This window comes from Toxotes jaculatrix, chromosome 14, assembly GCF_017976425.1.
Source record: "Toxotes jaculatrix isolate fToxJac2 chromosome 14, fToxJac2.pri, whole genome shotgun sequence".
Classification (NCBI taxonomy): domain Eukaryota; kingdom Metazoa; phylum Chordata; class Actinopteri; family Toxotidae; genus Toxotes; species Toxotes jaculatrix.
The window spans coordinates 777,866-799,398 of NC_054407.1; the positions used below are offsets into that span (position 1 = coordinate 777,866).

General features: G+C 41.9%; 2 protein-coding genes across 2 annotated transcripts in view; both read right to left on the reverse strand.

The window, feature by feature from the left end:
* LOC121193016 overlaps positions 1 to 21,533 on the reverse strand; it is a 293,109-nt gene that overhangs the window by 17,548 nt on the left and 254,028 nt on the right. The gene's annotated exons all lie outside the window — the stretch shown is intronic.
* On the reverse strand, positions 7,483 to 9,489 carry LOC121193318. Its single transcript, XM_041055560.1, has 2 exons — positions 7,782 to 9,489; positions 7,483 to 7,750 (listed from the first exon to the last, which is right to left on the reverse strand). Exon 1 carries the CDS (start codon positions 8,868 to 8,870, stop codon positions 7,815 to 7,817), a length of 1,056 nt encoding a protein of 351 aa, XP_040911494.1. The 5' UTR covers positions 8,871 to 9,489; the 3' UTR covers positions 7,483 to 7,750; positions 7,782 to 7,814.

The following is a 21,533-nucleotide window of genomic DNA, read 5'->3' on the forward strand; positions in this document are numbered from 1 at the left end:
ACATGACTGTTAAATATGACACAATCAGTAATAAACAGATTAGACAGGCTTTCAACACATTCACTTTAAAATATAATAATGGATACTACAGTCAATGACTGCAAAGGATTTTACACTAAATATTAAATCTGATGAGTTTGTTTCACTTCATGTGTATTTGTCCAGTTACTTTTGAACCACGAAAAGGGCTGAATCTCTCACACTATTCTTTCTATAATGACGTCAACCTGCTCAAATTAAAGCTGAGACTTGGCTCTTTAATGTAGGATCCATTATTTTAATTCAGATTCAATGTGATGAAGCTCAGAGCTCAGAGATGATGATAAGGAATTAAAGAAGAGAGGAATTTATTTTCCCTCCTGCTGAATAAAATAGCAGAGTCTTTATATAATGATGAATAAATCCAACTATCTATACACTTACAGAGCTTTGTTAGAGGCTTTGACAACTGGCAGCAGCTTCAGAAGAGCCTCCTCTGAAGCAGAGTATTTCTTCAGGTCAAACATGTCCAGATCTTTTTCTGATGACAGTAAGATGAAGACCAGAGCTGACCATTGAGCAGGAGACAGTTCATCTGTGGAGAGACATCCTGAACTCAGGGACTGTTGGATCTGCTCCACTAGAGAACGATCATTCAGTTCATTCAAACAGTGGAACAGGTTGATGCTTTGCTCTGCAGAGGGACTCTCTTCAATCTTCTTCTTTATGTACTGGACTGTTTGCTGATTGGTCTGTGAGACACTTCCTGTCTGTGTCAGCAGACCACGTAGGAGAGTCTGATTGGTCTGCAGTGAAAGACCCAGGAGGAAGCGGAGGAACAAGTCCAGATGTCCATTTGGACTCTGTAAGGCCTTGTCCACAGCCCTCTGGTAGAGCTGCATTGGATCAGATTTGTCTCTGAACAGTTTAGACCTGTTGGAGGTTGATTGTTCTTCTGACAGCAGATTGACTCCAGACTTGATGAAGGTCAGATGGACATGAAGAGCAGCCAGAAACTCCTGAAGACTCAGATGGACGAAGCAGAACACCTTGTCCTGGTACAGTCCTCTCTCCTCTTTAAAGACCTGTGTGAACACTCCTGAGTACACTGAGGCTGCTCTGATATTGATGCCACACTCTGTCAGGTCTGATTCATAGAAGATCAGGTTTCCTTTCTGCAGCTGCTCAAAAGCCAGTTTTCCCAGAGACTCAATCATCTTCCTGGTCTCTGGACTCCAGTGTGGATCTGTCTCAGCTCCTCTATCATACTTAACATTCTTCAGTTTGGACTGAACCACCAGGAAGTGGATGTACATCTCAGTCAGGGTCTTGGGCAGCCCTCCTCCCTCTCTGGTTTTCAACACATCCTCCAGAACTGTAGCAGTGATCCAGCAGAAGACCGGGATGTGGCACATGATGTGGAGGCTTCGTGAAGTCTTGATATGGGAGATGATCCTTCTGACCCGCTCCTCCTCTTTGAACCTCTTCCTGAAGTACTCCTCCTTCTGGGGGTCAGTGAACCCTCTGACCTCTGTCACCATGTCAACACACTTGGGAGGGATCTGATTGGCTGCCGCAGGTCGTGTGGTTATCCAGAGGCGAGCAGAGGGAAGCAGTTTCCCCCTGATGAGGTTTGTCAGCAGCACATCCACTGAGGTGGACTCTGTAACATCAGTCAGGATCTCAGTGTTGTGGAAGTCCAGAGGAAGTCGACACTCATCCAGACCGTCAAAGATGAACAGAACCTGGACCTCTTCAAACCTGCAGAGTCCTGCTTCTTTGGTTTCAGTAAAGAAGTGATGAACAAGTTCCACCAAGCTGAACTTTTTCTCTTTCAGCACATTCAGCTCTCTGAACGTGAATGGAAATGTGAAGTGTATGTCCTGGTTGGCTTTGTCTTCAGCCCAGTCCAGAGTCAACTTCTGTGTTAAGACTGTTTTCCCAATGCCAGCCACTCCCTTTGTCATCACTGTTCTGATTGGTCCGTCTCTTCCAGGTGAGGCTTTAAAGATGTCTTCTTGTCTGATGCTTGTTTCTGGTCTGGCTGGTTTCCTGGATGCTGTTTCAATCTGTCTGACCTCATGTTGATCATTGACCTCTCCAGTCCCTCCCTCTGTGATGTAGAGCTCTGTGTAGATCTGATTCAGAAGGGTTGGGTTTCCTGCTTTAGAGATCCCCTCAAACACACACTGGAACTTCTTCTTCAGAGTAGATTTAAGTTTACGTTGACAAACTGCAGCAACATGTCCTGAATGAACAAACAAGAAACAACATCAGTGACTGATTCATAAAGAAAACATGACATGTTCATCCCCCTAAAGAACACACATGAACATATGTCCCTCCATGTCTTGAGACGTTAGCAAATGTCCCATTTGTCCATCATGTTGAATCTTTAGAGAAATCCTCTTACTGCTGTGCAGACAGTCAGCCAGCTCCTCCTGCTTCATTCTCCTCAGGAAGTTCACTGTGATCTTCACAAAAGCCTCTCTGCTGCTCCTCCTCTGCTCTTCATCCTCACCGTCCAACACCTCCTCATCCTCCCTCTGACTCTCTGAGCATTCTGGGTAATCTGGATTCACAACCTTCTGGATGTTCTTCAGCTCCTTCCTCACAAAAGTGACAATGTTGTCCTCCAGCAGCTGGAACAGAAAACTACATGAATGACACAATCAAAGTAAAACCATGGAGACAAACATCAGATCCATGTTGGACACACTGACAATCCACTGCTCTAAAAAGTGCAGCATGGAGATTATTGTCAACACAACAGATGTCAAAGTAGTCCTTGTCCATGTACAGACCATAAATAAGGAGTCCAGGTATGTTTGATGCTGCTGGGCAGACTGAGCACTGGGAACCTCTGAGCTCTCCTGGTCCACTCTGTGGAGGAATCATGAAGAATTAGCTCACATTATGTTTCCAGCATCTGTGAGCGTTTTATGCTTTGTACACAAACAACAGCTGCTTTTATGTTCTGTGGTGACTGTCCTGATTAAAGCAAACACTACTGTGCTGTGACATTCTCAATGAGAGGAAACAAGCAATCAATTCTGTACCTCATGACCTAGAGTCATCACAACAAGTCCACCTTTTAAATGATGAGTTTTAAGGACTCACACTGGGTTTGACAGAAGTCTCACCTCTGCTACAGGACACTAACACAGACACTGGAACTGGATAGGTGCTGAGTTACAGGGAGTTTTAGTTCTGATCTGAATGACACATATAAGAACATAAGAAGTGCTTTTCTTGAAAAGAGAAACATCAACGTTGCCACTAAAGCCTGTGTTTCAGCCTGATCATGTTCATATACTGTGTCATTCATGAAGCCACTTCATCTTTCATAGAAGACCAGTTATACAGGACAGCTGTCTGATACATTTTAAACTCAGCTGCAGCTCACTTCTTTGCAGCAGAGGGAGGCTGTCCTTTGAAATGAATGGGGATGTCCTTTGACCTGTCACTCTTCATGGACACACAGCTGGGCTCAGATACAGGGAAGTCTGGACTCTGATGGATCCTGGTGGACACAGAGATTAAGACCATCAGGGACATGGGGACAGGGACAACATATCTATTATTCATACAGTGTTTTCATAATAAAGAAGAAAACATGTAGTCAGCTGCAGCTCACTTCTTTGCAGCAGAGGGAGGCTGTCCTTTGAAATTAATGAGACCACCCTTTGACCTGTCACTCTTCATGGACACACAGCTAGGCTCAGGTCCATGTTCAGGTCCAGCAGAGTCTGGTGTGTGCTGCTGCTCTGGCCTTCAACACAACACACACAGAGCTTTGAGTGTGAATAATGATGGTGCAGTGATGTGAGTGCTGAGCTCTGACATGGAGAAGAGTCATGGACAGTTAGAGATCCTCATCTCACCTCTGAGCTTTGGTCTGGATCTCATGGTCCCCACACAGACTGGTTTTAGGGGGAGGGGCTCCCTCCTCTCTGTCCTCACACTGATTCATGATGCTGAATTCACATCCACATCAGCTCACACACACTTTCTACCTTTATCTGGAGAGAAAACACAAATCATTCATCTGCACATCAACTGAAATCATCCTCAGTTTCAGGTTCATGTTACTTTATTTGTACCTGTAGGTAGATTTGTTTTGCAGTCAGTTGATCAGATGATGACGTCCTTTTGACACATATACACAGAACACAAAGAAATGTAACACAAAACCAACACAGCTGACTATAAACATGATGATAAAAGTAAAAGTGTTGAAGGCTCCACCAATCAGGATCAAAGACGGAGAAGTTGTTCGACTCTGTGACAGCAGCAGGAACAAAGCTGTTTTTATATCACTGGGTTTTACATCTTGGGACGATAAACCTCCGCCCGGAGGGAAGAAGCTGAAAGTGGCAGTGCAAAGGGTGGAGTCATCATTTGAAATGGAGGTAGCTGTCCTCTGTACCTGTCTGCTGTACAGGGACGCTGGGCAGGGGCGGGCTGGGGTTGAAATTCAGCCCAGGAGCTTGGTTTGGAGAGGCCTTTTATCCGATCGCACGACAGACGCAAGTGGAACTGTAATTTTAACATGAATACTTCATGTGCAATATAAAAACAGTCTAATGATATACATAATATACAGTCAGTAGAGTGTACTAAAGTAAGCTACATATGCTCACACATACTATGCATACTCAAACACTATGTTTATTTAAAAAATTCAAACTACTGTGTGTGTGTGTGCGTGCGTGCGTGCATGCGTGCGGAGAACAGAAGCAAAAAGACTGTTCAGTTTCTACTTTATTTGGTAGCATGAAAATATGGAAAAGAAAATGCTTTGTGTGTTCCCTGCATGTGGTTTTGGCAAAATAAAAGCAATTGTGTGTGTGTGTGTTTAATAATAAGCAATAAAAAAAAAAAATAAGCAGCTTATCATCAAAATCAAAGCAAATATTTAGAAATAAAAACCAGCATCCAAAGGTGTACAGACCTATAACATCTCAAAACTCCCCAACAAAAGGAAACTGTCCTAACTTACATCATTAGCAAGCCTTTGAGCAGCACACTGGTCTGTGCAACTCTGTTGGAGCTAGCTCCATGGTACAATTCACAAATACGTACTTTAAAGCAGATATCACGAAAAGCTGGAAAGGACTGCCTATTACTCATCATTAATAGAGGAAAACAAGAACAACCCTAGGTTTCTTTTCAGCACTGTAGCCAGGCTGACAAAGAGCCATAGCTCTGTTGAACCATCCATCCCTCTAGCTCTCACTAGTAATGACTTTATGAGCTTCTTTAGCAACAAAATAGTAGACATTAGAGACAGAATCCATCTTATCCTGCCTACAACTGTTAATGATGTAGGTATGTCTAGAACAGCATCTTTAGAAATGTCTGCCAGTCCTGATTTGTCGTTAGACTGTTTCTCTCCCATAGATCTAGCTGAATTGACATCAATAGTTTCTAAATCTAAATCATCAACATGTCTTTTGGATCCTATCCCGACCAGACTTCTTAAAGATGTTTTGCCTTTGATTGGCACTCACATATTAGATCAGATAAATGTCTCTTTGGTTACAGGATATGTTCCACAGGCTTTTAAGGTTGCAGTTATCAAACCTTTACTTAAAAAGCCTTCTCTGGACTCTGACATTTTGGCAAACTATAGACCTATATCCAATCTCCCCTTTAATTCTAAAATTCTTGAAAAGGCTGTTGCATCTCAGTTGTGTGACCATCTACATAGGAACGGTTTGTTTGAAGTTTTTCAGTCAGGATTTAGAGTTCATCATAGCACAGAAACAGCACTGGTGAAAGTTACCAACGACCTTCTTATAGCATCAGATAATGGACTCGTCTCTAGACTTGTCCTCCGACTGTGAGAAACCTTGGAGTTATTTTTGATCAGGATCTGTCCTTTAACTCACATATAAAACAAGTCTCTAGGACCGCCTTCTTTCACCTGTGCAATATCAGTAAGATTAGGAAGATTCTGTCGCAGAGTGATGCTGAAAAATTAGTCCATGCTTTTGTTACTTCTAGGCTGGACTACTGTAATTCCCTATTATCAGGATGTCCAGTTAACTCTCTAAAAAGCCTCCAGCTGATCCAAACTGCTGCAGCGAGAGTACTGACTGGAATTAGCAAGAGAGATCATATTACTCCTGTACTAACTTCTCTTCATTGGCTTCCTCTAAAATCCAGAATTGATTTTAAAATCCTTCTCCTTACATATAAGGCCCTCAATGGCCAGGCTCCTTCATATCTCAAAGAGCTGATAGTACCATATCATCCTAACAGACTGCTTCGTTCCCAGAATGCAGGTTTGCTTATGGTTCCCAAAATCTCTAAAAGTAGAATGGGAGGCCGAGCCTTTAGCTATCAGGCCCCTCTCCTATGGAACCAGCTGCCAGTTTGGGTTCGGGAAGCAGACACCCTCTCTAATTTTAAAACGAAGCTTAAAACCTTCTTGTTTGATAAAGCTTATAATTAATTGTAGTTACAGTCCTAGTTATTTATTAAACTTATAGTCACAATTATCTCTATAGACACTGTTACAGTTAAGGATATAGCCCTTAGTAGGGCTGGCTCAGGCAACTGAATCATCCCCTAGTTATGCTGCTATAGGCCTAGGCTGCTGGGGGACATCCCATGATTTACTGCGCACTTCTTCTTCTTTCTCTTTCTCTCCTCAGTCCCACTCTCAAATTTATTAGCCTTTATTACATGTCATTAACTCTGTGTCCTCTCTGTCCCGTAGTCCTGTGTTTGTTTTTCTCTGGTCTCTCTTTCTCTGTACCTTTCTGCAGGTATCTCTGGCTCCGGAGCTGCATGTCCTATGGTCCTGGCTCCACCCACCTGCTGCTGTTTATTGTTTACAATGATCTATTTCTAACATGTTTAATGTTCCATTCTGCTACAGATAAATATTTGATTAATATTCTTTGCAAACTTTAATGTAAATAATTACCAGTCATGACAGCTTTTTGCCTCCGTGCTCTGTTTCGTAATTCTAATCTGCTGAGCACACATTATCCAATAACTGTTCACTAACTGTAATGTAAATACTGACCCACATTGTCTGTATTATGCTGCATGTCCTTCTCCCCTCTCTTCCATTCCTAGCTGTCCTATCTTCCTCCTTTTCCTCCTTTCACCCAGCCCGGCCATCGGCAGGAGGGTCCCCCATCTGAGCCAGGTTCTGCTCAAGGTTTCTTCCTGTTAAAAAGGGAGTTTTCCTTGCCACTGTCTCCTTAAGTGCTTGCTCTGGGGTCAGGCTCTGGGTCTCTGTAAAGCGCTTTGAGACAATTTTGATTGTGGAAGGCGCTATATAAATAAAATTGAATTGAATTGAATTGAATTGTCTATGACTGCATCATTATCTAAAGCCATCAGGGTCTCTTTCTCTGTTGACATTAGCATAAATGCCTCAAGATGCTCCTGTGTCAGTGTGGTCCTCAGTCTGTTCTTCACAAACTCTTCTCACAGGCCACTTGACTAAACAACAGCATCAGCAGGAACTTATAGGCTAGTCCAATGACATGATAAGCATCAGTCATTAGGTTGTATTTGGAGAGAATGTGATAAACACAAATTGCACAGTTTTTACAGGAGTTGCAACTGATGTTTATCAGCTCCATGTTTTCCCTGTTTCTGTCTCTTCTGCAGTCCAGACAGTGTATGACTCCAAACGGGGCAACTTAAGTCTCTCCCATTGGCTGGCAAGACTACAGAGCTCAGCCTTCAGCCTTCCAGGTGTGGCTCTGTCATCAAACCTAAGAAGGCACTTACTGAGCTGATGGAACACCCCTATCTCTTAGAGTACCAAAGTTTCTTGGGTCGAGGCATGCAAAATCATCATAAAAAGCTTAATTTGCTGAAAAGAGAGTCTGAATGCTCTCTGTGACCGTGTCCAAAATAATATTGTGCACCTTGATCCTGTATTGATCCTCTGCACTCAACCCATGCTGTTCCTCTGCAACTTCACCTGGCATGGTCTTCCTCTTTCTGATCCTTATTTCATGTAGATCCACCTGAACCATCTCTTTGGAGCCGCTCTCCTCCAGCTTCTTGTTTGCCCACTCAGCAAATACATTTGCTGCTTTTGTGACACCATCCATGTCCCTGTTGCATGTTTTTTGCCTATCTAAGGCACCTATTACAAGCAGATGAGCAGTGATTAGGTCTATGTCACTAGTCTGAAGGTATCTGGACAGTGGTGAGGTGATCTCAAAGATCCTTAAGAATATCTGTGCTGTAAGCACGGTCTCACGCTTCAGTAAGGACTCAATGTAGCCCTTAGCTCTTGCTCTGACATGTGCTTTCATTGACATATCTTGCACTATCCTTTTCAATGTTATGACCAAATCAACAAACAAGGCATTGCCGGGGTTACCAAAAGAGCCAAATATCTTGCTTAGGGCTTGATCCTTTGCCCACCACCTGGTCTCCCCAATGGGGGACAGCCACCTGTGATGCCTGTCATCACTGATGTTTTCCCACATATTCATACGCTTGTATGAGTCCTTGAGAAAAACGGCAATATCATTCACAATGGAGAAAAGGGATGCACTTTCTATCACAACACCCGTGGTGTCTCCCAGAACGAGATTAAGCACATGTGCATAGCACCAGATGTGTACTTGGTTAGGGGACTCTGATGACAGTAAAGTGGAGAATCCCTTGTACTGGCCTTGCATATTTGCTGCTCCGTCTGTCGAGTTACCAACACAGTTCCAGATATCAATATCAACCTTTTCAAGAGTTTCATTAAGTAGTTGAACAAAATAATCTCCTGTTGATAACTCACATGAAACAACACCGATGAGCTTTTCATGGACAGTGTCAGTCACATACCTGAGAACAACAGCACACTGGTCTGTGGAGGTAGCATCCTGTGTCGTATCAATCTGCACAGAAAACATTCCTGCCTCCCTAACTTCCCTTGAAATGTTTTCTTTGATCAAATGGCTAATGATGTCAATTATTTTGCTGACAGATGTGTTAGAGAGCAGTGTAACAAGGGATCCTCTTCCTTTAGACCCAGTTTCTTTTAGGCTTTAGCTTTTCTTTATACATTCACTTACATGTTCTTGGAGAGAAACATTGAATTTGCTTAACAGCAGGATCATTTTCAAGAAGTTTCCATGGTCAAGAGCCATGTTTTCCCAAGTGTATGCAGCCTCAAAATTAGTGCCCCTGTAGCTAAGACCACACTTTCCAATGACCTTTATTACATCTATGACATGGTCCAGGACTTGACGTTTTTTTTTTGACCTGTTCACGATGAAGTGACATTTGTTTTCCTCCAAGTAGACTTGCTATGTCTGCGTAGTTGGCCTTCATAAAATATGCTTCAGCACTATCTCAATGCACTTGGTTTCTTTCATGTTCTTCTATTCATTGATGTACATGCTTCCATGCTTTCATTCCACCTTTAACAAATGCACTGTCACTTGCAGATGGCTTTGCATATGCCAAACATACTGTGCAGTACAGTGAGTTTTCTTTCTCACAGTAGGTAAGCCACTTTCTCTTAATACCATCTTTGGTTTGATAGACATTCCTTTTCTGGAGGGTTGTTGAGGGTGATAAGAAAAAAACAGATCTAAATCTTTGGAGGCTGGACGTGCATAAAAATCAAAAACCTCATTTTCAACTTGTATCCCTGGCTCAGTTTCCCCTGTGCCTGACCCTGCCTTTTCCTGTGCATCTTGTCCTGCTGCTATATCTGCATGAAAAGAACATCAGTAATAACAAAAATTAGCAATAACTCATTGACATTGGAAAGAATGTCTAATTCAGAAAGCCACTGACATAACTGCAAGAGTGGACAGGCTTATTGTTCTGTGTGACAGGAGTTGGAGCATCAACATCTGACATCTTAATATAATTCTATGCAAAGACCTATTGCCAACCCATTCCTGCACACTGCACCTGTACCTGTCACTGTTTTTTTCGCAGCTCCTGCTCCACTTTCTTCCTCCTCCTCCTCCTCCTCCACTTCCATCTCCTCCTCCTCCTCCACTTCCATCTCCTCCTCCTCCTCCTCTTCCATCTCCTCCTCCTTCTCCTGTCCCTCTTCAACCGTCTCTTCCTGACTGGCCTGTCCCTCTGCATCCACTACACTGGCCTTGTCAGCTATTAACAATTACAGCAACAATGACAAATTTTCTAGCTCTTTTGCAAAGAATTCATAGTGTTACTCACTTTAATGTATTTTTTCTTGAGCTGGTACAAATGGCTTGTTGTATCCATATACTAGTACTTTTGTACTACTGAAACTACACCACAACATGACCATATATTAATGTACAAACAGAGCGGGAATACAGGATCTATAGCCTATATATTCAAATATGATCTTTTTAACTTTGAATACAGACTCTCTCCTGAAATATGTTTTCTTTTACAATAAAGAAATGTGTGTGTTTCTTTTGGTCAGCCACTATGGATTTTATTTTTAATGGATAAAGGAGATTAATGATTTATGCATGTATGGTGTATCATTGCTGAAAGGCTACCTTTAATGTTCTGTGTGTCCTAAACATATCAAGTCTGGGATGTAGGCAGTGCTTGCTAACCTGCTGTGGCCATGCTGATCAGTTCTGTGGCCTGGCTGACTGAAGATGTGCTGGCTTTCGTCCCTCTGCCACGGAAAAGCTCCGTCAATTTAGTGCATTTGGTTGCATCCTGCGCTAGCTTTTTAACTCTGATTTTTTCAGCTCCACCCATTTCTTTTTCTGGCTTTCTTTTCGCCATATTTCTGCCTTCTTGCTCGTCTTTCTTGTTTTCTTTTGACAGTTTGATGACTGACTGAGCGGCTGAGCCAATCACATTTCAGTAGAAACAGGGATCAGCTCAAATTAGGAGGGGCCGCTCCCCCTTAATACGCAAAATATTAGTTTGACCCAGTCCAGCGGTGCGGAATCATCCCAGTCTAATGTTACATTCCACTCTGTGCCACCTGCGGCTACGAGGACAGGCTGCTGCGGTACACTGATATTGCATTTTATGGGGTAAAAAAACATTCCGACCACCGGCCGGAAACAGACCGGCCGTTCGGGAAACCTCCTGAACCTCCCGATGGCCAGCCTGCCCCTGACGCTGGGTTTGGCTGGGACTCACCAAGCAGATGACTAGACTACTTAACTATTTGGTCTGAGGACTTCCTCTGTTTTAAAGTTGTCTGACTGAACCATGACACTAAAGAAAATAATAAAATGGTTCAATGTGAAAATGTGAAAGTTTCCTTAAACAGAGTAAACGTTGCTGAGCCTTTTTACAAACCACTTCACCATTTTCTTCAAAAGTCAATTTGCTGTCAATGATAGTCCCAAGATATTTGTAAGACTGCACATCCTCAATGGTCTGACCTTTAATTAAAGTGACCTGGTGCCTGTGGGGTTTCCTCCTAAAATCAATGAGCATATCTTTGGTTGTTGTAGCATTTAACTGCAGGTAGGATTCCTCACACCACTGAACTAAATCATCAATGACTGGTCCATGGCTGCTGTCACTGTCCAATAACTGAGTCCTCAGCACTTTATGATGCTTCTGCTGTCATGTCTGCTCTGACACATGTTTGTGTATAAAATCAACAATAGTGGTGACAACACACACCCTTGAGGAGAGCCAGTGGATGAACACCTTTGGTCAGACAATGTACTGTTGACCCTTACTCTCTGTGTCCTGTTGGTTAAAACATCCAGAATCCAACCCACCAGATTATTATTTAAATCAAACTGTTGTAGGAGCCTTTCAATTCAAATATGAGGATTCTGGATTAAAATCCAGATGTTTAAAAAGCATGTTGAGCAGTTTGCTTCAGGACCTCAGATCTGACCAGTTTCTCAAAATGATCATATCCCTGCAAAAGACCATGTATGAGCATGTTATGTCCACCAATGAGTCCAAATCATCCCCACAGGACTGTGTGATAACATCCCAGACCGTGCAGTAAAAACATCCCTGGAGGCAGAGCACTGACTCATCTGTCCAGACCTTTATGTACCTGATCTTTTTTCTTCTCCCTCTTTAAAACAGTTTTATATGTGGGCAACAAATGAACACAGCTGTGATCAGAGGAGGGAGAGTAAGAGATTTGTAGGCCCCTTGTATCGACCCATAGCACAGGTTCAGTGTCTTTTCCTGCCTGGTTGGACAGGAGACGTACTGGTAAAAGTGTCTTATTCAGAGTCACGTGGTTAAAATCCTTTCATATCTTTCACACATGATTCAGAGACGACCATTTCCATTCACTGACACACAGATGGACTGAGATCCACTGATTTTATCTGACAATCTGTTTGTCTGCAGTGTTTCTGTAGAAAATGGCTTGATGAAACAAGCTGCAGGTGATTATTTCACACAAAACAACTGAGACTCAGTTCATTTCTCCTCAATATTATTCCAGGGGCCCTTTGAGTTGGGGCCCCTAGCACTTTCCTGCCTTTTCTAAAAGTAAAGGCTGAACTATATGAAGCAGCAACAACAAGCCAAAAACAAACCAAACAGCAGAGACACAGATAAACAATAAAAACAACAAATATGTCCTGACAGACAGTTTTTCTGTTTGTACTGTGACCAGCCACAGAGATATAATCACCTATCAGAGCTGCTGAGATGCTTTATTGTGAGAGTATTTATGGATTTGGGTCTTTATCATCTAATTCATCAGGTAGACTTTGTCCTGATAGGACCAGGAGGCCTCTGACTCTGTGGATGGAGTGTTAACTGTCTCTCTGAAAATCACATAGAGCCTGAAAAACCCTGTCAGTCCCTCTGAGCTCAGTCCCTCTGAGCTCAGTCCCGTTCATCTAATGACAGAGAAAGTCAGAGCATTTTTTGTTTTTGGTCTCTATTTACAGTTTCCACCTCTGTGAACACTGTGGGGAGGTGAATTTCTTTGTACCACAACCGTTTTAGTGTTATTTAGGCTTAAAATTCTTACATAAATTAGTGCGTGGTTACGTTGAGTGACAGCCCCATAGACAGACACTGGCAGTTAGCTCTTTGCTAAAGCATCGGCTGGGCTAGGTAGCTACATCCAGAGGCCTCCGGCTACCTCCAGCGGTTGACAGGGGCTGCAGAGTTTGTGTTTGTTTGCCAGTGTTTTTGTGACAATATGGCTTGTTGAAGCGTAGAATGTACCAACCGTCGAAGGAGTCTGTGTTGCAGTTTTTTCGGTAAGTAAATTTCTCACTATTTTACCTGGACGTTTGCACTAATTAGCATGTATTTGCATATTTCGCCGCTGGCTTATGACGTAATTGCCCATTTATGGTCGCTGCTGATACAGATAGAGGACTGGAGCAGCTAATGTTAGGAACGCTGTTGCGGTGTGTTCCGTGCTCTCAGAGTCCGTTTATTCAACGCAATTTTTTATTGAAGCAAACTAAATGAACATTTCAAAACAATGATTTGATCAACAAATAACAAGAAATTATTTTGCAGTCTGACAGAAATTTTACAAAAACATAATTGGTTGGTGAAAAAAGTATTGGCACCTTTTATATTTTGTTAACTTTTCAAGACTGAATCATGCAAACAGGTGTGGAAGGGTCGTTAAGTGTTGACACACCTGTCGGTAGTTGTTAGATGGTTTTACCCAGAGATAAAAAGGGGGACAGCCAAGTCTGGTTAAGTCTAAAGAAGTCAGTTTGCAAGTTAGAAAGTGCATTGTAACTGACCACCAGAAAGGGAACAGCTACAAGAAAATTGCAGAAAAGTTCCAAATGCTTAAGTCAACAGTGAGAGGAATTATCAAGAAGTTCAACCTCACTGCTACAGTTGAAAACAGGCCTAGATGTGGACGTCCAAGAAAGATTGACAACAGAAGTGCTAGAAAAGTTGTGTGAGAGGTCAAAAAGAACCCTGGACTTACAGCCAAGGATATCAGAAAAAACTTGGAAACATCTTGAACATTTGTACACACAAGAACTCAGTGGTGGAATGTAACAAAGTATTTGTACTTCGTTACTGTACTTAAGTATTTTTTTTTTAACGTATCTGTACTTTACTTAAGTAAAAATAATAATGCATACTTTGTATTTTACTCCATTACATTCACAGCAATTATCTGTACTTTCTACTCCACTACATTTCTACAATTTATGCCGTTACTCGTTACATGTTTCCTCAAAATCTTGCATGAAAAAAAATAGACTGATTGCGTTGAGGCGTTGTTTGCCATTGCCAACCAATCAGGTAGCTCTATTACCTCCAATGATGGCAGAGCATGCATTTGGTAGCAGCACGAGCTAGTGGACTGGCCTGATTCCGGCGAGAAGAAACGACACGTGACATCAACATGGACCCAGAGCCAATGTCGGCTGAGCGTGAGCCCTCCAGCTTAGAATCAGACAGCCATATTTGGCCGTATTTAAGCAGGTGACATAGGCAGAGGCATAAATCAGTATATCTACATTCTTTATCAAAATTTGCGGGCGCACTACGTTAAGAGTGCGGCTTTGGATTTGGACCGGCTTGAGATCCGAGGGTCGGGGCTTCGATCCCTCGACCAAGCGCAAAAAAACGGATACGGTGGTGGTGAAGGAGACGCACCTCCCCTGCCTCTGCGACCATGGCTGTGGTGCCCCTGAGCAAGGCACCGATTCTCCCCAGCTCCCCTGGCGCCTCACTAGGCAGCCCCCTGCCCCAGCGTCTCTAGTGCATGTTGCTCATGTGCATAATGCTTGTGTGTGCGTGTTTCGTTCAGTTGGTGTGGGTAAAATTCAGAGAATAATTTCCCCAGGAGGGATCTATACAGTAATTTAAAATAAAGAATAAAAAATGGCCCCGACACTGAGACAACCCATTGCATGAGTACTTTTACTTTAAAAAATACTTTAAAGTAAATTTAAAAGTAAGTACTTAGTACTTTTACTTAAGTAAGATTCTTGATGCAGTACTTCCACTTTCACTTGAGTATATTTTTTGCGGGATAATTGTACTTTTACTTAAGTACTAAGCTTCAGTACTTCCTCCACCACTGCAAGAACTGTACAGAGAACACTCAGCAGAAATGGGTACAGAGGATGTCGAACCATAAAAAAGTATGTAAGTAAGACCATCTGCCAGCAAGAATGGGCCAAAATACCTGTGCAGAGGTGCCAGCAGTTAGTATCAAGCTACAAGAACAGATTACAAGCAGTTATAAAGGCCAAAGGCGGACATACAAAATACTAACTTGGAAGTCTTTTGTTACCAACCAATTTTTTTTTTTTTAAATTTCTGTCAGACTGCAAAATAATTTCTTGTTATTTGTTGATCACATCATTGTTTTGAAATGTTCATTTAGTTTGCTTCAATAAAAAATTGCATTAAACCCTTGCTTTATGCAAAACATGTCAAACTGACAGGGGTGCCAATACTTTTGTCTCCAACTGTAGCTGATTAGCTGATTAGCCTTAGGTTAGCTCGGTTGGTCCAAGCTAAGTGGGCGGGGTCTGGGCCGGCTGACCCCAGCTGACCCATAGAGTAATCGCCTCTCCGCCAAAGATGGAAAGTACACTCCCACTAAAATCCAAGATGGCGCAGCTCAAATGCCCATGGTTTGGTCACAAAACCGACTCCCTGAAACCAATGGGTGACGTCATGGGTGCTACGTCCATGTTTTATACAGTCTATGATTACCTATCATAATTGGCAAATTGGCAGCCCCTGCAGCTGCAGGCGCCCCTGCTTGCTGAGAAGGTGCCATGCTCAGAAGCTGTGTGAGAAGGGGAAAGTTCCCAAATGGAACGGACTAGGGGGGGATTCACTGTATAGAGCAATACTCTAATGGAATTAGTGTGCTAAAGTCACCTCGACTTTCTTCCAAATAACGCACATTTCATTCATATTATAAATACAGGTCTATAATTCCTGCACAGTAAGGGTTAAGGTTAGGGTTCTCACCCAGGGAGTAATTCAGTGTAGAACCACCACTACTCCTGCCCCATCCTGACTTTACAGTGACAACTCAGAGTCTACACACAACTTTATACCACAACGCAGTATAAAAAAAAACCCCAAAACACTACAACATCCCAAAAACTCAAACATCAGATAATTCAGAATCAGAATCAGAAACACAGAAACACACTATTGCCTGGTAGGTTACACATACAAGGAACTTGACATAGTGTTGTTGGTGCAAACAGAAGAATTGGACTGACAAGTCCCATAACACACTCAGTGAAACATACTAAATAAAAGAAAGAAGTACTATTTAGGTAATTACAGGAAGTGTCGACGAGTAAAACATTAAAAGTGCTGACATTTACCTTCAGACAGAGAAATTCATCTGCACCATGAACGTCAGTGAAAGTGGAAGTAAACTTTCAACAACGGTGGGACACGGTGATGGGAATTCTGTCTCTTTTTAGAGAGCCAGTTCTTATGGCTCGGCTCAATAAAAAGAGCTGACTCTTTCACTTCTAAGTGGCTCACCAGATTTATTTTTGCTGCTTAAATGAATTTATTACTAAAATAGTGTAAAATGATGTGTAAAATGAATTACTAATGTACAAAACATACATTATATCAAAAGTTTATTATTTATATAGTTTATTATTTATATAGTTTATTATACTCAACATGGAACAGAGTGCTGCAAAAAATAAATTTTAAGTACAAAAACAAATCCCCATCTCAAATCCCTCAGATTTGAGGGGTTGATCCTGTGTGTGCTGTGTCTGTAACTCCCTCCTCCCCCTCCTGCTCAGTGCGGACACACAGACGCAACCACACAAAATGTAGTTGACCAATCACTTGCAGCTTGAACAGCTCCGGCTCCCAGGCAGAAGTCAGCTCCGATCGTTCACTTCAAACATCCTGCTCTAAGAGCCGTTTCATTCACCACCGATACATCACTGCTTCCTAACACTCACCTTCTTTATAGCGCTGTCTCTTGTCTGCTGATGTCAAAGCAGATAAGGACTGCATCAGTGTCAATGTAGGAAAGAGGACACACGTTGTCATAGTTCCTTCAATTAATCCTTGTGTGGTGTTCATATTTTTGTTACTCAGCCAGTGCTTGTGGGTCTGGTGGACCCGCTGCATTTTTGGGTTTTTAATTCAACATAAACAATTTTAGGTTAACATACTCAACAGATGTTTACTTCATCTCAATTACAGGCAATATAAACAGCATATATGGTTAATATTAGCTCTGTACCTTTTTTAGATCACATTTATGAATTAAAGTGCTGCTTGTTTTTTGTTTGTTTTTTAATAAAGTGTAATAAAAAAAGAAAATAAATTATAATCAAGATATGAGTGGAAAAAAAATCAACAAATTTACAAACAAAACAAGGTTTTTCAGAACAACTCTCAGAACTTTCTCAGGGGCTCCTCCATCAGTTTTCCCTGTGTAGGCTTGTAAGTTCCAAGCATATGAGGAAGTGGCATCACATGACTTGTAAGTTCCAAACATATGAGGAAGTGGAATCCCATGACTTGTAAGTTCCAAGCATATGAGGAAGTGGCATCACATGCATCTGTATATATACACACCATATACTGGGCAGCGGGTCCTAAATAGCTGCTCATCAATTGTGACATTAGGCCAAGGGTTGTAAAACAGGGGGAGGCGGTGCACCCACTTGTCCCACACTGTCCTAATGGCAGCTAGATTGGACAGACACACAAAACTCACACACACACACACACACACACACTAACAGCAGGCCCAGACAGGAGGAGGACAGATAGAAGGTACACAAGACCTACAATTTCCACACTTTCATTAGTGTGTGACTTAATATATATGTGTAGGGGAGGTGTACAGTGTGTGGTCATTGAAAATGTGTTCTGATGAATGTGTTCTGATATATGTTCTTCACAGAAAATGAGCCAAGGCCAATGAGTCTGAGTTTGAAAAAATTGCATTGCTTTGCATGGACACTATTGGACCTCAATAGCAAAGCTCATGCACAATGCCAGTGTTGACACAGACACACTCAGACACACAATAGCACCGCACACTATTGACACAGACACACACAGACTCACACAGACACACACACAGATATACACACTCACACAAACTCACACAGACACACACAAATACACACACACAGACTCACACAGATACACACAAAGACAACCACACAGTCAATACTGTGCGGTGCTAATGCACACAGACTCACACAGACACACACACACTCACACAGACACACACACAGACATGCAATAGTGTAACTACTACTAGTGCTATGCACCACTCTTGCGATTTCCCGCAGGGGAATTGTCTAGTTAATTGTATCATTTTTCTTTTGATAAAAAATGAAAACGGATCCCACAGACCTGAACACCATACAAGGGTTAAAGAAACATCTATAGGTCAGTTGATTTACTTTCTAGAAACATTGTTCCTCAGTGTAATCGAAGCGTCATTCAGAGAAGTGACTCTAAAGTTGATTCTGAGAGGATTTTCCTCATTCATTAGCGCTTCAACAGACTCAAACATTACTGTGATGTATGTGACAACATGGTAAAAACAGTCAGGGATAACTGAACTGGATGTTGTGTCACACTCTAGTATATGTAAATGTGAATATCTTCTCATTGAGTAGATGTGAAGATATTTGACTGGACAAACAAAACATTTGACCTACTACTCATCAGGATTGATCCTCTAGAGACTATGAAAGAACAAACTTTGATGGAAATCCATCAGTTTATCTATTTCATTCTGACTGACAGAACAAGCAACACTGCCAACCCTCCATCCTCACTGCCAGTGTCAATACCAACCACAGAAGAAGATATATCACACCTACACCACTATGAGCACAGCTGCACCCACACACACCTGGGGAACAATGAGCCACAGTAAGGACCAAAGGGAAGTGGCTGCCACATGTATTCACTGTATATGAGCAGGGGCTGATTCATAGCACTGTCTCCTCTTAGCTGCAGAAATCAGACTGGTCCTACATCCAGTCCTCCATGGAAAACCATCTCTCTCTGCTCCACAATGCTCACAACATCTTTGTTATTCCAAAACATGGCTGGAATTACAGCAGTGTGTGTTCCACCAGAGGATGCAAACACAACATTATCTTACCACCAACCTCTGAAGATTCAATGGATTGTTTCATACTGTGTATTTGTAATTTAGCCAGTAAAATGACAGCATTAGAGTCACACTTAGTTACATTTTTATGCAAAAAACTTTAATAAAAAATAGAATAAAAAACCACAGAGACAGGAAGAAATCAAGATAACTGCACTGAGTCATTGCTGAGACAGTAACACACCTTTTAATTGCTGCTGATGGTTGAAGGCTGGAGATTAAATTTCTTTTGTTGATGCTGGAGAGTCAGTCTGAATCCAAACCTTCTGACACAACAGATCAGACTACAGACAGATCACTACAGGATGCTGTAAAGGACAAACCAAACCACCTGGAACACTTTAGTATGAGTATTTAGTAAATAGGATAGGCCTGTTGTGGGTGTCAGGGACCAGGAGAGAGGAATGTAATACAACAATCTAATAATAATACACCTCAGCCACCTGCAGGGGGGGTAGCTGCAGCCTCACCACCTCTACTTTTGGCCTCTGCTCAGGCTGAGGAGCAGCTGTGTCTGATGTGCATCAACAAACAGTGAAAACTTTCCTCAGTGCTCCTGAAGGTTTTTCACATTCTGCAGTGAACACACTGACTGTTAATGTATCTCATTTTCTTCTTTTACTTGAAAAGCCATTTTGGGAGGTGTAGGGGTGTAATGGGGGGCACACAATGCTCCAATGCCCCCACTTGGTGACAGGCTCTCTCAAAGTGACTTTATAACCTCTTCACTGAACAGGAGTCTTCTGCCCCCCAGTGGTCACTGTCAGTAACTACAACTCTGCACACAGCACTGACAATGATACTGATGTTTACACTGACATTATTCCACATTTACTGACTTATTTTAGCTCTAATGTTCATCAGTCTGATAATGACTCTGTATGTGAACACACATTATTACACTGCTATAAATACTGACTGACTGATGGACAAATAATCAGAGAGTTTACTGCCCTCCAGTGGTCACACTGACAAGTGTCCAACAGGACTCACACTGATTATTAGGATCAATATGTACCAATCAGTATTGATGATATCAGCGGGAAGATGAGGACTGGTCATAGTTTGAATAATGTTCCATGTATTATTCCATCCATGTTTGCAGTACAAGCAGATACACTGTAAAAAATGTGACAAGTAAAAGGATCACTGTAAAATGATAAATACGAGATGCACTGTAAAAATTCTAACATTGATTATCAGGAAATACGCTGTAAAAGAATTTAATGGAGGCTGTGCACTGTGTAAAATGGCAACAAAGGTGAGAGGATATGTCCAATAAACAATGATGGTCATAGATGAGCTCTGGACTAACTTACAACCAGGGGATGCACTGTAAAATATTACAACAGTGTTATGAACTTGTAAAAAAAAAAAAAAAGGATACAAAAAATAAAAGCCAGCAGATGTAAAATGGAAGTTAGGCTGCACTGTTAAAAACACAACAACCAGGGTGACAACGTGGAAAATATTACAAGGGAAAGCACTGTCAAAAAAAAGTGATGCAGACGTAAAAGTACACAAGTATTATCAGCAGCTAGAGGATTCACTGTAAAACATGAAAAACGGTGAAAAATAGGTATACAGAGTTGAAAGACTCTTTTTTCAAATAAACTTCACAGCTTCTTGTTTTAGTCAAATTTCAGCTGCTGGTTTTCACTCTCATCTTCTCTGAGTCTTTTTTTTAAGTTGACTTTAAAATTCATAGAATCGAGGCTCTAACTCTGTGAACCTCTGAAACACAGTTTGACAAGTTTCTATCTTTGTTTTTTCTCAGATCTTTCAGATAAACTGTGGCAGCATTTTACTTTGAACTGAATCAGCTCAGTTGTCCCAAGATTCAGAGAAAGACAAAACACTAATGTTCACAATGATGCTTTTAATTTGAAAGGACAAGATCATGATTAGAATCTTAAAAAAGTAAAAGTCAGCAACAATTTCGTGGCTTCCATCTTTAAAGGACTGGAAGAGGAAGAGGTTTACAAGGAATCATTTAGAAGAGTTTAACAAATAAACTGCTTTAATACATGAATCTGTTCAACAGTGAGAGAGTTTCTCTAACAGGAGGAGACTCTCTCTGCTACACTCTACACAGACACTGAGGAACCAGATGACCAGAGGTCAAACCCAAACCCAGGATACAGAGGTTCAGTGAATGTGGTGTTGAAGGTGTAGAGGTGGATCAGTGAGTCAGAGGAGACTCTGTAGAAGGACAGATAGCCAGCAGGACAGTCCACATACACTGCTACTCTGTGAGAGACAGAGGAAGATGATGAAGAGGAGGAGACAGGCATCATTGTTTTATTGTGCCAAACAGAGTAACCACCATCAGAGCAGATCAGACTCCAGGACTGATCGTTCTCTCCAAACACACAGTTTTTCCTGTCTCCTCTCCTTCTGATTCCTCTGTAACTCACTGATATGTAAACCCATCCTCTCCACTCGACCTCCCAGTAACAGCGACCAGTCAGACCATTACTACACAGCAGCTGAGGACACTGGTCAAATCTGTCTGGATGATCAG

Coding starts and splice junctions, on each gene's coding strand:
- LOC121193318 (XM_041055560.1), bottom strand. CDS start 8,870: ATGTTTTCTGTGCAGATTGATACGACACAGGATGCTACCTCCACAGAC.